A 16,190-nucleotide genomic window follows, 5' to 3' on the forward strand; every position below is an offset into this window, starting at 1 on the left:
GAAAGTACACTTTTCGTCCCTCAAGTGTTGGTTGAGTGTAGATTTGGTCCCCCAACTACGAAACCGGAAACTTGCACCCCCCCCCCCCCCCCAAATACCGAAACCGGACAAGGTACGTCCCTGGTCTCGGTTTTGACCGGTTTTAGTGCAGACTCACCCCGGTTTTGACCCGTGCCGACTCAAATTCACGTACTCTTTTAAATCCGTGAACTTTCTTGAAATTCACGTACTTTTTTCAAATCCGCGTATTTCCTTCAAGGTCATGCTTTTTAAAATCCTTGAACTTTTTTTAAATTCATGTACAGTTTCAAAGTTCATACATTTTTCAAATCCATCACTTTTTTGAAATTCACCTAGTTTTTTCAAGTTCACGTAATTTTTCTAACTTCATATAATTTTTTCAAGTTCACGTAATTTTTTCAAACCCACGTATTTTTCCTAATTCGTGTACATTTTTTCAGATCTGCGTGCATTTTCCATGTTCACGTACTTTTTTTTGAAACCGCCTACTTTTTCCAAGTTTGTGATATTTTTCAAATTCAGGAACTTTGTCCAAATAACTTACGTGAATACTAAAAAAGTATATGAATATGAACAAATTACGCGAATATGAAAAGGGTATGTGAAATTTTAAAAAGTTCATGAATTTGAAAAAAATATGCGAACTTTGGAAAAGTACGCCGATTTGAAAAAAGTACATAAATTTTAAGAAAAACATGGATTTGGAAAAAGTACGCGGATTTTGAGAAACTACGTGAACTTGGAAAAAGTATGTGGATTTGAAAAAAGTATGCAAATTTCAGACATGTTCACAAATTTGAAATAACTATACAAATTTGAGTCAACATGGTCAGAACCGGGGAGAGTCAATACCGAAACCGGTCAAAACCGAGTCCAAGGATGAATCTTGTCTGGTTTCTGTAGTTAAGGGTGCAAGTTATCCGGTTTTACAGTTGAGGGGCCAAATTTAGACTTCGCCAGAGTTGAGGCACGAAAAGTATATTTTTTTTCTCTTTTGAATAACAATTGAATATCCTCATGGCACTTGTTTTTTGAGAAGATCAGAATGACACATTACACTTTCCAAACCATCATTCATGCGTATTTAGAACGTAGATAAAATTCAGAAGACGGATATGTATACCAAGATCTGTGCGAATGGCGAGAAGCGTCGTACCCTGTTGAGGGCGACAATTGCGTGTTAAATAGCCAAGAGCTGATCCCTGGGATATGCGCACATGCTGTTGAGACATCTTTGATAAACAAGGATATATATATATATATATATATATATATATATATATATATATATATATATATATATATATATATATATATAGAGAGAGAGAGAGAGAGAGAGAGAGAGAGAGAGAGAGAGACGGTTTACAAGAGATAAAGATACTCTAACAACCAGCCTATCTAAACCTCCTAGCATACTTGATCTTCACGCATGTCGCATCCTGGTATACACGCATATTGTGGTTAACAAGATCAAGTTTTATCACACAATTGGCATGGACTGCCAACGAAAACCTAATACAACTAATATTTATCAAACCTCAGATAATATTCTTGACTTGTGATCAAACAACGTAGCAGATGTCTCAAGTTTTCAACCCTTCTTCACTGTACAAGCAAGAAATAACCAACACAACAAATGTCAGACATGCCTTCCAAATGCAAAATAACTATAGAAATTCCCATGTATCTGCAATTTTTTAATGCAGGTGGGCGCAGGGCAACTCCTCCCCACTTTTCCCTAGAATACTTGGTATACACCACCTTCAACTTGCTCTTAGGGGCAGCCGAATACGAGGTCACAAATATCTTTTTTTGGCTTATGACAAGGATCTTTGCAGAATCCTGAAATTATTACAGAAAAGGTGTAAAGCCAGTAACCTACGAGGATTTAAGCCACGAGAGATTTCAGTAAAGGCAGTTGTGTGCAGGCTTAGATTAGCAGTAGGGTGAGCCAGGCTGCATCAACACAGCATCAAGGGCACCTTTGCATAAGTTATCTCCCTTGTGCTCCCAATAGCAGAGCAAGAAAATACCAACACAGTCAGATTCTTGTCTGTCGGTTCCCACAATTTGCCAACGTAACATAATTTCCCGATCTCCTGTCTTCAATACTCCTGTCCACAACAAGAACTTTTGCGAGTCGACATACATAACCCCACTTCCATTAGCATGCAGAGAAAAAGAATAACAATACAACATGTTTCGATCACAGTAGTGCCTTTTCAAGAACACAAATTGTTGTACTACCATTCAATAAATAATTTTCTCATCTTTTTGCTAGACTAATTTCTACCCCGTGAAAAGGAGTAATTCTGTTATGTGATATGCTCGGTCACCCAGAAAGCCAACCGAGTTGCAACATAGCAGTTGTTTTTGCAACATAGCAGCTATTACCCCAAAAGCAAGCCACGAACAGCAACTTCGCATGTATTAACCGTTTGTTAACAAGAAATGGAGTAGCCTAATTGTTCCTTGGTATTTATTGTAATGGCCACAAATGGAAGTATGGAACTACTGAAATAGCTGATGGCATACATTGATCTCATTCAGGTATCATGCAACCCAACGAACACAATCAGAACCAAACATGTGAAGAAAAACAACCAACTAATCAACAGTCTTCCAAGCGTCATGAAAGTTGGTCAATATAACAGAGTAGGTACCATCTTACATAAGTCAGGTTGCGGAAACATAAAATAAATCATAAGCGTTCAAACGGTATAGTAGTTGTGGCCCGACACTGACTTTAGGCAATCACAAAAGTGCAACACGACTACATCGACATCTGAACCTACTGAAATCGCATCTCGACAGGAGTTCATCTTTCAAATGAATGGAATAGCGACATGCACAAGATTAAAAATGACAAAACATGGCAACCTCATGCTGCCAAGATTAATTCAGGGACATGGAAGTTTGAGTAACAGGGAACAATAGACCATCTGATCTACTTCCTCTGCTCAAAACTGAAGCTTGTGTAAACATATAGAAGATACAATGAGTACATCAAAGTGCACATTAAAACATGAGAAGGTACGATTGAATAGCCAGCAGCATTGAAGTGCGGAAGAAATTGTTTTGGAAGATTGGACCAACATACAACTTGATCTCACTATGCAGATACTGGAAGAAAGCTCTTAAATTAACCATACCGCTAGGCCCACAAAGGAACTAAATAGTGAATAATACCTCACACTGTTTATTTGGTTATTTTACATTTTCACCTGCTTTGGCCACATCGCATTTTCAGTAAAATATGTATACATGTTGTAGCAGATGTTGGGTGTAGCTGATATCAATATATTGCCCTTTATTGAAAGATTGTAGACTGAATATGATATAACATTCTAATAGACTTTTTTATTTACAAATTAACAAACAATTCAATGTCTAGATTTAAAAAAGAAAACACATTTCAAAGTTTACCTGTCGAAATTTCTTTTTTTTACTGACGCAAGCAGACTACATAAACAATAGTGCATTGTAGTAAAAGTAACTTACAGGAAGAAGACCTAAAACTATGTTCGATGTTAATTTGAGAAGGAGTTACTCCATGAGTACAAGGATCTTGAAAAATTTCATCTTCCTTGCAACAATGGATTTGTACTTTTTTCCAAAAAGGGGGCTCCCCGGCCTCTGCATCAGAATGATGCATACGGTCATCTTATTAACCAAATAACAAAAAGTGCCAACAAGATTCCACAGTCTCCAGCGAAAGAAAAAGAAAAAGATAAATGCAGCTCACACAGAGCGACAAATGGCTAGACACAAACTAGCCAGGAAAAGGTGCCACAACCGGCTGGCTAAAAATAGATAGGGAAACTAATTGCCTATCCTATTACATGACCGCCATCCAAATCGGTTGAAGATATCCCGAGCTACCATCTCCCAACGGATAGATCCAGTAACCAAATGCCCCCTGGCCTCCATCGGAGTGAGTAGCGACCACGAACGGATCAGTGTCGTAGCTCGGAAAATAACCTGCAAGAAATGAAACCGTGATGTTCTGTTAAAAACTAAATCATTTCTGCAATTTCAGATAGTCCATAACAAAGCGCAAACTCCAACCCGAATATGTCTTGCTAAGTCAGGCTCAACCCCGTTAAGCCATGTCCCAAATAATGCATTGGCCGAAGTCGGTGGAGTAATATTAAAAGCAATATGGACCGTCCGCCAAAGAACTTTGGCCAACGGGCAATCAAAGAATAAATGCTTAATTGTCTCATCCCGATTACAGAAACTACACCTAGTAGGTCCTGTCCAATTACGCTTAATCAAGTTGTCCTTTGTTAAAATAACTTGTTTATGGACAAACCACATAAACACTTTAATTTTTAAAAGGAACTTTGACAGCCCAAACATACTTGAAAGTTGGAATAGCATTCGAATTAATAACATCAATATACATTGATTTAACTGTAAAAACTCCAAAACTAGTCAACTTCCAGCGTAATACATCGGGTTGGTGAGAAAGTTGAACCTCCATTAGTCTCCTAACTAGATGGAGCCATTCTTCCCAACGATTGCCCGCTAGCGACTGTCTAAACTGAATATTAAGGGGGACAGATTGAAATACCGTTGCCACGAACACCTCACGTCGTTGAGCAATCCGATATAAAGACGGATATTGAATGGCTAAAGGTGAGTCTCCAAGCCAAGTATCCTCCCAGAAACGTGTACTTGTACCATTTCCAATAACAAATCTTGTCCTATTGAACATAGATTGTTTGACTTTCATTAGTCCTTTCTAGAAAGGCGAATCAGTCGGCCTGACTATGACCTGGGACAATGTTTTAGTCTGGAGGTACTTGTTGCGGAGGATCTGCGCCCACATGGCCTCAGTCCCGGAAGAAAGCTTCCACAACCACTTACTAAGAAGGCATATGTTCTTAACTTCAAGATTTTCAATACCAAGGCCCCCTTGGTCTTTCGGTCTACAGATGATGTCCCATTTAGCAAGACGGTATTTTCTTTTAAGTTCATCACCCTGCCAAAAGAAACGCGACCGAGTCCAGTCGTTTCCTAACACCAGCTGGGACCTCAAAGAACGATAAGAGAAACATAGGCATACTCGTGAGCACCGAATTAATCAAAATCAAACGGCCTCCGTATGACATGAGCTTACCCTTCCAACAGCTCAGTCTTTTCTCAAATCGATCCTCGATGCACTTTCATTCTCTGTTTGTTAGCCTACGATGGTGAATCGGAATACCAAGGTAAGAGAAGGGTAAACTCCCCAACTCGCACCCAAACAATTGCCTATAAGAATCCTGGTCGTCTTTGGCTCTACCAAAGCAGAACAACTCGCTCTTATGAAAGTTAATCTTTAACTCGGTCAATTGTTCAAAAAGGCATAACACTAGCTTCATATTTCTCGCCTTGGCCAAATCATGCTCCATAGAGGAAAAAAAACAATGGATTTGTACTACCTTGAGATGCTTTGACACGGAGAAATATTCTCTTGGGTTGTAGCTTTCACTTGATTTAATGACAGAATCATGTGGCAAACATAAGATTTCACTCAAATGAAAAAGTTGTACATGGTAACTTCAACAACAAAGCTATCACATATGAAAAAACACATACCAAGTGATATGAAAGTTGAAGGATAAGATTCTTTATAATTGGCGAGTGCTGAAGAAAGTAAACTAGTCTAGTGAAGTTAGCAGCCACACACCAGTCATTGAGCAACACAGTTTTTAGCTTGGCAAACATAGGGCACCATTTCAAGTCCTTTCTGAAATTCTTTATGAAGTGTAGAGGATTTAAAAAACAATTCAAACTATAACTTCAGAAGACATGGTCTAATAATATCGAGTTGAATCTAAGATTTCTTGAGTTTTGATTTCTCAAGTTATCAGTTGTGAGCAGATAGAGAGATGCACATACCAGATTTTACAAGTTTTTGGTTTACTGAAAAATAAATATACTATATAGCAAGCCATACTGTCTAAAGTATCGCAAAAACCGAAATCGATGACCACGTTATCTTAATCATTTGCTTCTGAATAGTACTATGTCAAGAGTATCTACTACTAGCAATATGCATCGAAAATGTAGACAAACTATAGATGTCTGCATTGAAACATGACAACTAATAGAGTAGATTTGTGAAAAAAAATATGCAATTTGATATTTGGAGCGAGTTTAACATCCATGGTTTGATTGATTGATATTTGATACAAGGATGCAATGTTGGAGGACAATGAACACAGGATGTTAGCAAAAGAGTAAACATACCAAAGACCTTTCGCTTATCAGCTCTAAGTTTGTGGAGCCCGACAAACCTTGAAGAAGCACAGAGCAAACATCTTCAGCATGGCATCCGGCACATGACTCATTACCACAATATTCAGCAACGTGATGGGCCTACAGTTTTTGTGGAAAAAACCGATAGTCAAACGGCACACGACGAACACAAATGCACCAAATATCTTGGCACCGCCAGGTAAGGTAGCACTCATCGCCGGCGGCGACAGATATTCCTTATTCCGACCGGAGACGGTGAGAGATACACGGCCACAATCTAGGTTGCAAAAGCAGAAAGGTTGGGCAAACGTTGGGCCAGGAAGCAAGATATCTCATTGATTCTTCCGTGCATCGCCCGCTATTACTAGCGCTCATCGCCGGAGACGGTGAGAGATACTTGGCTACAATCATAGGTTGCAAAAAAGTTGGGCACGCGTTGGGTCGTGAACGGGGCGATGAAGATATCTGCCTCGCGCACTCCACCCGGTCCGCGGTGGCGGGCAGCTCCGGGCCGACCGATGGAGCGAGCGGCCGAGCGCACGCGACGCAGACGCAGACGCATGCCCACCACCCCGGCGAAGGCACGCATCGGGGCCGACCGGGCCAGCAGCGTCGGGGACCGCCCAAGTTGCGCGGCATGCCAGAGCATAGCAGGAGGATCGAAGCAACGACAAATCCCCGGCCTCGGCTGTCGTCCCGGATCTTCTTGGGACAAAGTGGCGTCGCCGTCGACCGATCACGCCCGGCCGGCCCTGACGCGACGCCATGGAGCCATAAAAATACAGGCCCGGCCACCGCCCACTTGTTGCAGCAGCCAAGTTGAGCGAGCCCCGTCCGTCCGTCCGTATTCTCGGACTTGCCGACATACGGGCAGCGCCATGTCGGCCCCTTAGCCCCTCATGTCGATCGCTTTAATGCCGAGATACGACTGGTGGTACCGCTACTCCACCACCACCGGTGCAGTACACGTAGTACGAACGAGTAGTATATCATCGAGTTAGATACGTACGTGTTAATTATGAGACATGACACGATAGAAAACCGGTGGGATTTGGGCACTTGCAGGTTCTAGTAGCATGCATTTACATGAACGAATCTCTTAATTATGCTCCACGGTGTCGGCATGCGGCCTGCACATGCACGCCGCCCTCGGCGCTCACCTTCCCGAGTCCCCGGCGTTTTCACGTGAGCACGCCGGCGGCCGCGTCATGGGCGGCTGCCACGCGCACATGTCGTGCAACACGGGCACGGCTACGTGGCCGACGCGATCTCCCTCAGGCCTCAGCCCAACCACTCGTGTGTGGAGTACGTACAATACAATGATCGTACACGTATACTGACAAGCAGAAGGGTGAAGTTTCTTGGGGGAAAACGTAGTACGGATGGTGATTCACCATTGCCATCACTGCGTCGCCATGTCGACCGGGAGGGTAAGAAGAACAGCGACGTGGCCACCAGGTCCAGTTGCATGCACATCCACACGGGTCGCCGTCACGGGTCGGGTCGACGGACGGACCCGGTGCGACGGACGCACGCACGCGGCCAGCGCGGAAGGCGGCTGCATGTGTCGCTGCGGCGGCGGCGGCGTGCAAGCTGCGACCGTGCCAGCCCACCGCTGAACGGAACCGGTGTTGATCAAGTGGCTGGCTCGCCGCACCGCCAAAAAGGCGACCCGGACCCGAGCCCCGACCCCGCCCAGCGAGTACAAAAGGGCCGCAAAGCCCAAGCAGCATCGTATCAGCCCCAGCCCCACCCCCACCCCCACACTCCCCAGCGCTCTCACTCTCCGCTCGCCGTCTTCCTCCCGCAGAGCGCGCTCGCAAGAGGCAGAGCACGAGCGGCGGCATGAAGCGGACCAGGGCGCAGAACCCCAAGGCCCAGGACACGGAGCCGCAGGACCCCGCGGCCGCAGCCGCCGGGAGCAACCCCAACCCGAAGCCGCAGCGCCGGGCCAAGCAGCCGAGGCAGCCCAAGGCGGGGGCAACGGGGGGCAAGAAGACGGCCGCGGCTCGCGAGGCCGCCGCGATGGCCGCGACGGCTGCCGCTGCCGCTTCTTCCATCGCCGTAGCCTCCCCTGCTGCGGATATGGCGCCGGTCGTCCCCGACGTCTGCGTCGCCGGCGTCGGAGGAGGGGGGGAGGTGGCGTGCGGCCTGCCGGCGGAGTGGGACGAGATGGACGGGTCGCCGTGGTGGACGTTCGGGGTGGAGGAGGAGAAGCTGCTGGGGTGGTTCCCGTTCGTGGAGGAGGACTTCCTGTCCGTCGGCGGCGGCGCCGGCCCCGCCGCCGCCGAGCCCTTCGACGACGACATCTGGCGGATCCACCAGATCTACGAGATCCCCAGCTACGCCGCCAAGTGAAGAAGCGACGGGCGCAAAATGCGGGCGGGCGGCATTCGGCGTGGACGCCTTCCACCACTTCCGAGAAGAAACTAGATAGGAGCCGCTACCACTAGTAGTGCTTTTGCGGTACAGGAACGGGGAACGGACTAATCGAGGAGGTTACCATCCACTACTAATGTCAATTTAGGCGAGTGAGCGAAGCTAGTTTAACGCCTTGTTATGCAAGCAAAGAACAAAGAAAATTGCGACGGCGATGCAATCTCTCGTTGCCTTCTTGTGCCCGGCGCCTTGATTTCTCGGCCGTGTTGTTGCGCGATTAGACACCATTCTCATTTGCGTTCTTCGGCAATGCGGCTCGTCGCCGGAGTTGTTGCTGGGATTAACTGTGCAGTGCAGTTGGTTTCGTCGTTTCAATGGAGCGGGACGATGAGCCTGCCTGTGCCTGTTGCCTCCGGAAGGAGGCCGAAATTTGGGGTTGGGCGGCGCTGGAGCGCCGGGTTTTCGCGGGCGAACCAAGCAACAACGGCGCGGAGAAAGGCAGCGGCGCTCCTGAATTTCTGGAGCTGGAGGTGGAGTGCGTGCGTTCCCGTGTCAGCAAATGCCAGAATCTCGTCGTTTCTGTAACTCTGTTCTCGTGAACCACGGTGCGTTCCCATGTCAGCAAACGGCTGAATCGCGTTCCCTTTCTGTGTTTCCGTGAACCACGATTGCACTTCGAAAGCGTCTGTGATGCACGTTCAGTTGCATTCGTAAGGTTGAAATATAAAACCGCAGAATGCTACTGTCAAGGCCTTCTTTGGTTTGTACTAGGATATAATTTCTATGTTTCTTCTTCTATAGATTATGAATGGATCCTTATCTTCCACGTTTCAAAGAACAAAACATTGGCACGGACCTAATGAAAATTCTCTATCCTATAAAGTATAAACCAAGTGACATCTCTTCGCTACAAGGCTGAGATACATGTCAATTCATTTTCCTTTCTCTGGCAGAAAGAAGCTCATTTCTTTTCTTTGTTGCAAATATCATCTCATTTTTCTATTCCTTTGAATTTTCTATCTCATGAACCCAAAAAGGTTCTTGTGCGTAAGTGAGATCGCTGTAGGAATAGTGCACCACATTAGAGCATCTCAAACAGATGATGAAAAACTTGGTGATGAAAAAACATTTTTAGGGTAGGTGACAGAAGGTTTTCTGGCAATGGGATCTTGTTGCTTGAACACACGATGTAAAACTGGTGCCAATTTTTTCTGAAATTGAAGCATGATTCATTCCAAAATCCATACATCTAAATTTGAAAGTCAAATATAAAATGTTTAACATTAAACATTACAACACTACTATGATACATCGTTTTTTTTTTGAACACAAGAAGGGCCCCGAAGGACCCGGATTTATACTAGATAAGCATGCAACATATTACAGAAAGGCCCAACAGAAAGAGAAAATTACAACTCAGGCCGGACATTTTGCAGATAGGACCCCAGACAACAAAAATGAAAAGCAATCGAGTCCTCTTCGCCGTCTTCGATCCTGGCCCGATCCCACCACCACCGGGGACGAAACCACTTGGGGTGAAGGAATGGCTACAGCACCGTCGGCAAACAACTGGAGGTAGACCATGGAAATACCAGGACGAAGAACCTGATAAACTGCCTCCCATATGGCTCGGCGGCCAGGAGGAAATACAGGAGCCGAACGTCGTCGCCAGAACTCCGAGTGGCCTTTCGACTAGCAGATACAGCGGCGCAGTGGCGAGAACCTCCTGGTGCTCTCTGCACCAAGATCCCCAACCATTTGCTGCAAAACTTGGGCTCCAAGGACACGCAGAGAGGATAGAGCAGCCAAATCCCCTTTCTTCCTCTTCTTCCAGTCCACCTCCATGGCAGCTTGAGGAGAAGTGGGGAAGAAGGAGCTTGAGCTCCAGATCTGAGAGACCCGCGAGCTTATTGAGAGGGATTTCGCCAGATCCAGTGCCTCCTCCCTTCCTCCACCATGGAGACGAAGAAGAAGACAAGGACGACAACCACCGGCAGCTGCTCGCAAGCACCGGCGGCAGAAACCCCAACGGCATAGCGCCAAACCACAAGACGACTTGAACTAAACCAGTATATACAAGCATCTCCCGGGTGCCTCTCCCTAGCCATCGTCGATCGGCATCGCCGACGGACGAGGCTCGAGATCGGGCCGAGGTGCCTAGAGCGACTCTCAAGGGGGCGGGTGGAGAAGGAGAGGACAGGGAGGGGGAGGAGAAGGAGAGGAGAGGCACCGACAGCGGTACTACTAGTCATTAATATGGCGAGGATCTGGTCGCTTCGGCACAGTGGAGGATCTCGGAGCGGAGGTAGCGACCTCAGATGGTGGTGTTGCATCGTCCTCACCAAGCGGCGCCAGCGGGTGCTGGCCATCCATCTCGGCCGTGCGGGCGGCGTGGTGATGGCGGGCGACGGTGGTGCGCGGTGGGCTCTAGGGGACCCGCATCAGTTATGACGATATCTTCCTCTTCAACCTCTTGTCACCCTCCTACCAGATCTGTTCTTTGGTGTTCTCCGGGCACCGTAGCCATGTCTCCTCTCAAGGTGGGGATGTGAGATGGGACCGAAGAATTCCTCCCGTGTGGCGACACCCATGGGCGCCGTCCCCTACGTATGGGCACCGGTAAAAATGCCCCTTTTCCCCTCGTCTTCCTCCCGTGTTGCTTCTGTACCTGGTGCAGTCCCAAATTCCTCGGGATTGGGCGGCGGCAACGCCGAGGGCACCGTCAACCTCAAGGGGGGTGCCGTCTTTGGTGAGATTTGAAGAAAGCATGCTTGTTCCGGTGGGGGTTTGTCGATGGTCGGGTTGGAGGTTTTGTGCAGGTGTTGGCGGCGAGGCCACTAAAGTTTGCATCTTCTATGGTTGCTCATGGCTATCAAAGTTTGCCATCGATCAATTGGGAGGGGATAGGGTTCCACTCCCAGGGTTACCTTTGCTCGCCAGTGTTGGCGTGGGCTCAGTTCTAGTCACCGTGAACTTGGTGTCGTCTCTCAGCTCCATATTGGATGCCTTCCTTCCTTTGCTGCTCTGCAATCAGCAGGCTTGCAGTGTAGTTTGCTTCTCCTCGTGTGCAGATATCATGTCATGCCGATGCTTCACTTCGCTGAGCTCCCCGTAGTTCGTTGGTGGTGTCCTGGTTTGGTCTTTCGGTTGGCAATGGTGTCGGTCGCTCTTTAGCCCCGGGGTAGGCACCTCCACCTTTCGACGGATTGACGCACTTCGTGCCAGGGGGAGGGGGCAGGGAGCCCCCTTCCGAGGTGGAGGAGGGCGACATCGACGGCTAGAGCCCATGGAGCCGACAACGGCGCTCCTTCAACCACTCGATGGTTCTTCCCCAGATTTTTGCCGCTGTCATGCGTGGTGCATTACTTGTTTCGAAGGGCTTCTTCGACTTCTAGCTGCACTTGTGCTTTAGTTTTCATATCTTTTTTTGTTCGTGATGTAAATATGGGAGGTAAGTTTTAGACTGCCAAAGGAATATTTACATCACCATTTACAGATACATCTTCTGTTTGATCAGTGTCTTAAGGCTAAAGTGTATTACCCACGGGGTAATTTACTCGACACTGTTTTATCCTCAAGCGCGTCTGCGGTCTGGAAAGGTACTGTTCATGGGCTGGAACTTCTAAAGAAGGGTATTATTTGGCGTGTTGGTGATGACACCTTAATCAAGACGTGGAGAGATGCTTGGATCCCGAGAGGACATAATTTTAGACCGGTCACACCAAAGAGAAACTGCCGGTTCAATTGGGTGGCTGACTTTTTGAATGAACACGGGGCATGGAATGTACAAAGGTTGAGGGAACACTTCTGGGAACTCGATGTTAGGGAGATTTTGAAGATCCGTACTTCACCACGGAATAGCCAGGATTTCCTTGCTTGGTTCCCGGAGCGGAGTGGTCAATTTTCGGTCCGAAGTGCATATCACCTTGCAACAGAAGTTCAGTATGCGGTGGGTTTAGGCTCTTCGAGTGGGAACCCCTCAGGACGAAGACCGATTTGGCAGCGGATTTGGAATGCAAATGTTCCTCTCAAAATGAAAATCATGGCCTGGAAAGCTGCGTCGGGGGCGCTGGCAACGAATGAATGCAAAAAGTTCAGACATATCTCTACACGGGATAGTTGTCCGGTTTGTGGAAGGGAGAAAGATACTAGCTTCCATGCCCTGGTGTCATGTATGCATGCTAGGGCAGTCTGGACACAAATGCGAGATATATGGCGGCTGCCCGACCATGATTTGTTAAGGGATACAGGGAAGGACTGGTTGCTGAATGTTCTGGCAACTTGTGATGACATGATGCGGGACTGCACAATCATGTTGATATGGAGGATCTGGAACCTAAGATCGGACTTAACACATGGGAAAGAGTCGCCTCCTCTGGCGGCTACGGCTGACTTTTTGCAGAGCTACATGAACTCGCTGAATATGTGCAGGCAATTTTCCACAGAAGAAATAATCAAAGGCAAGATGCCCATGCTTCAGGAAGCGGCTACGGTGGCTCCGACACCGTGCACTCCCTTGCCGTGGCCGAGGCCGGCGCCTGACCGGGTGGCTCTATCTGTGGACGGAGCTTTCTTGCTTGAGGATGGCACGGCGGCAGCGGGCATGATACTGCGACGACATGACGGGAGTGTGATCTTTGCGACATACAGATGCATATTCAATTGCAACGACGCTCTAGAGGCAGAACTACATGCAATAATGCAAGGTATGGCTCTAGCCTTGCAGCACTGCACTAGTCCGATCGTGGTGCAGTCCGATTCTTCAGTGGCGCTTGGGGCAATGACTGGAGAAAGCTTAACCAGGTCGGCCTATGGACATTTAGTAGCCGAGATTCGGCATCACATGGGTGTTTGAGAGTTTATTCCGTCCAAAATTAGGCGTGAGCAGAATAGGGTAGCACATCGGTTGGCATTGTACAGCCGTACAGAAAGTACAACTGTTGTATGGCTTCGTAGTGTTCCACCATGTATTGAGGAGTTGGTGCCTCTCGATTGTAACCCACATTTGGAATAAAACTCTCTTACCATCGCAAAAAAAAAAGGCTAAAGTGTGTGTAGATGTTGGTACATGGCTTCCGCGCAAAACCGCGGCAGCAGGCGTGGATGGATTTCGGTGTTTCCAGTTCCATACGAGTAGCTCTCCCGCGCAAAATACAATGCCTTGCTGCTGCGGTGCACGGGCGACGGGTCATGTGCGCCACAATCAATGAAGCATCCCTACTTGCTGCCACAATCAATTGGAGCGCTACATCTGATCCTTCGCTGATTGACGCTTCGCTGTGCTTGCGCTGTTCCCGTCCGAGCAGACGCAAGGTCGCTGGAGTAGAGCAGGATCGGTCGACCCACCCGCCCACCGAGAAGTCAGCCGCTCCCGATCGCCACCGCTGTACGCACCGGCGCACCTCGAACCCCATGCCCCCAGCGCAGCAATATCTTCTCCAAAACCTAAACGGATCGCCATTCTGCGTTGCTTAAACAAACGGCGACCGTACGTACGTACGTCCTACGAGCAAACAGCAACCATGGCACACGCACCTCGCTCCTTATTTGTGAGCCCCCGCCTGTCCTCCCCGGGACACGGGAGGCGGCACGTGTCATGTGCGGGAGAGGGACGTGTCATGTGCGCGCGCGCGCGCTGGCTACCGGCAAGGTGGCCGGTCGGTGTCTGCTAATCTCCTCGACCCGACCCGGGCTGCGCTGTGCTCTGCTTTGCTGCCGCGGCGTCGTACTCATGGGTAGGGTGCTCCGCGCGCTCGCTCGCATCGCATGTTGGTTGCCGCCGGCACGCACGCACGCGCGGTCGCAATCAGCGCCAAATCTCTACCCCTACAACTCAACTCTGCCAGCTGATATCTTGACCATCATCATCATTATTAAACTAGTACCAACACCAGACTGGCGATGCTCGTCGGCCGGGAGTTAAAGCTGCGCGATCTACTCACTTATCATTTGTCCGGCTCCGGCATGAGCTGTTCGGCAATGATCACGAGCCCAGCATAACTTCGGCGGAGATCGCGCCCCTTTTCGTCCTCAGTTTACTTATAAAACCCACTGTAATCCTAGTCGGCAGGACCTGTCGAGCGCTGCGGCGCACTTGCGGTCGGCCGGTGCATGCACGCACGAGGCCGCGGTGCACGAACAATCGTGTGGCCACTGCCGTGCACGTTATGAGCACGGGATTGCGACCGTCCAGGCTCCGGCGCCGGCACCGATCACATCACGTCACGCCCTCGACGAGCACGCACCGTACGTACCGGAGAAACGCAACTTCGTTTTCCCGGGGCGCGAGTTAAAGCGGTCAGTGTCTTGAACGCGACGTCTGCGCCGCGCCGGACCACGACGTCGACGGGAGTAGAGTAATCGTACCGTACTCATTTTCCGCGCGGGATCTCGGTGTCGGCAGGGACGTATGTACGTACCACGTACGCCCACCGGAGGCCACATACGGCCCGGCGCTCGTGCCGGAACAGAAGCTGCAGTAATGGCCCCCGTCGTCCTCTTGCGCGAGGCCGTCGGCGTCAGAAAAGGAAACAGCCTGTTGGTATATGCGCGCCGACGGCAACCGGCGCGGGAATGGGACGGCGGTGGTGGTCCACGGCGCGCCGACGGCAACCGGCATGAGAGCGAGCTGGCGGTGGTGGTCCCGCCGACGGCGACGGAGGGATTTGGTCTTGTCGTCGTGCCGCACGGAGGTGGCTGGCGCGCAACTGTCTGGCGTGGACGGGCTCGGGCGGCGACAAGGCCCAGTTGGGGGCGCCCGCCAAAGTTTCGGCCGGCTGGTGCGGCGGACCAATGTTGGAGAGGATCGCGCGGGCGGGTTCACGTGATGCACGGCACGGACGGACGGAGGGGCGCGTCGTGTCGTGTCCTCCGTGCGTGCCAATGGCGGCAGGCAAGTCGTCGGCAGGATGGGAGGGCTCGGCCCGTCTGGTCGGTCTCCACCTGCGCTGCCTGGTTGATGTCGACGGGACGTGGGACGGGTCGTCCAACTGGCGGTGCCAGACTGCCCGGCCCATGCTGCGGCCGGCCTGTCCGGCTAGTGGGCACGTCCGTCCGTGCGCCGCGATCGGCGGAACATGGGGTACAGTGTGGTACCAGTAGTAGTACAGTGGCGCGCACCGATTCAGTTCGGATCCTGACTGGCAGAGGCAGAGCCCTGCGCCGCGCACCATCGGCACGTCTGCCCGAGGCGACAGATCACGCCCAGAGATACTATGCGGCAGGTGCACATGCTGCTACTGTAAGGCTGGTCATAGTGGAGAGTAACTTAGACTAGTAACATACATATGTTACTAGTCTATGTTACTACCTTCATAGTTGGTACTGTCATAGGTGTGGTAATATAGTTGCCTTCATTTATTACTTTGTAGACTCATTATGCATTGGAAATCGTTATGTGATGGTAACATATTATGTTACTCTATTTGCCTCTCTCCTCATTAACTACTTGCCACATCATCAATTTTGCTTATGTGGCATCTATGTTACTACCTATGTTACTCCCATTATGACCAGCCTAAAAAACCTGCTCCTGCCGAACC

At 49.2% G+C, this 16,190-nt stretch overlaps 1 protein-coding gene across 1 annotated transcript; it reads left to right on the top strand.

The window, feature by feature from the left end:
* The first annotated feature begins 7,998 nt into the window (after positions 1–7,998).
* On the top strand, positions 7,999–8,869 carry LOC123064485 (uncharacterized). The gene has a single exon (XM_044487962.1). It carries the CDS (start codon positions 8,116–8,118, stop codon positions 8,626–8,628), a length of 513 nt encoding a protein of 170 aa, XP_044343897.1. The 5' UTR covers positions 7,999–8,115; the 3' UTR covers positions 8,629–8,869.
* The last annotated feature ends 7,321 nt before the right edge of the window (positions 8,870–16,190 follow it).

The sequence above is a fragment of the Triticum aestivum genome, chromosome 3B (genome assembly GCF_018294505.1).
Source record: "Triticum aestivum cultivar Chinese Spring chromosome 3B, IWGSC CS RefSeq v2.1, whole genome shotgun sequence".
NCBI classification, from domain to species: domain Eukaryota; kingdom Viridiplantae; phylum Streptophyta; class Magnoliopsida; order Poales; family Poaceae; genus Triticum; species Triticum aestivum.

Excerpts from the sequence above, each read along its gene's own strand:
- LOC123064485 (XM_044487962.1), top strand. The coding sequence starts at position 8,116 with ATGAAGCGGACCAGGGCGCAGAACCCCAAGGCCCAGGACACGGAGCCG.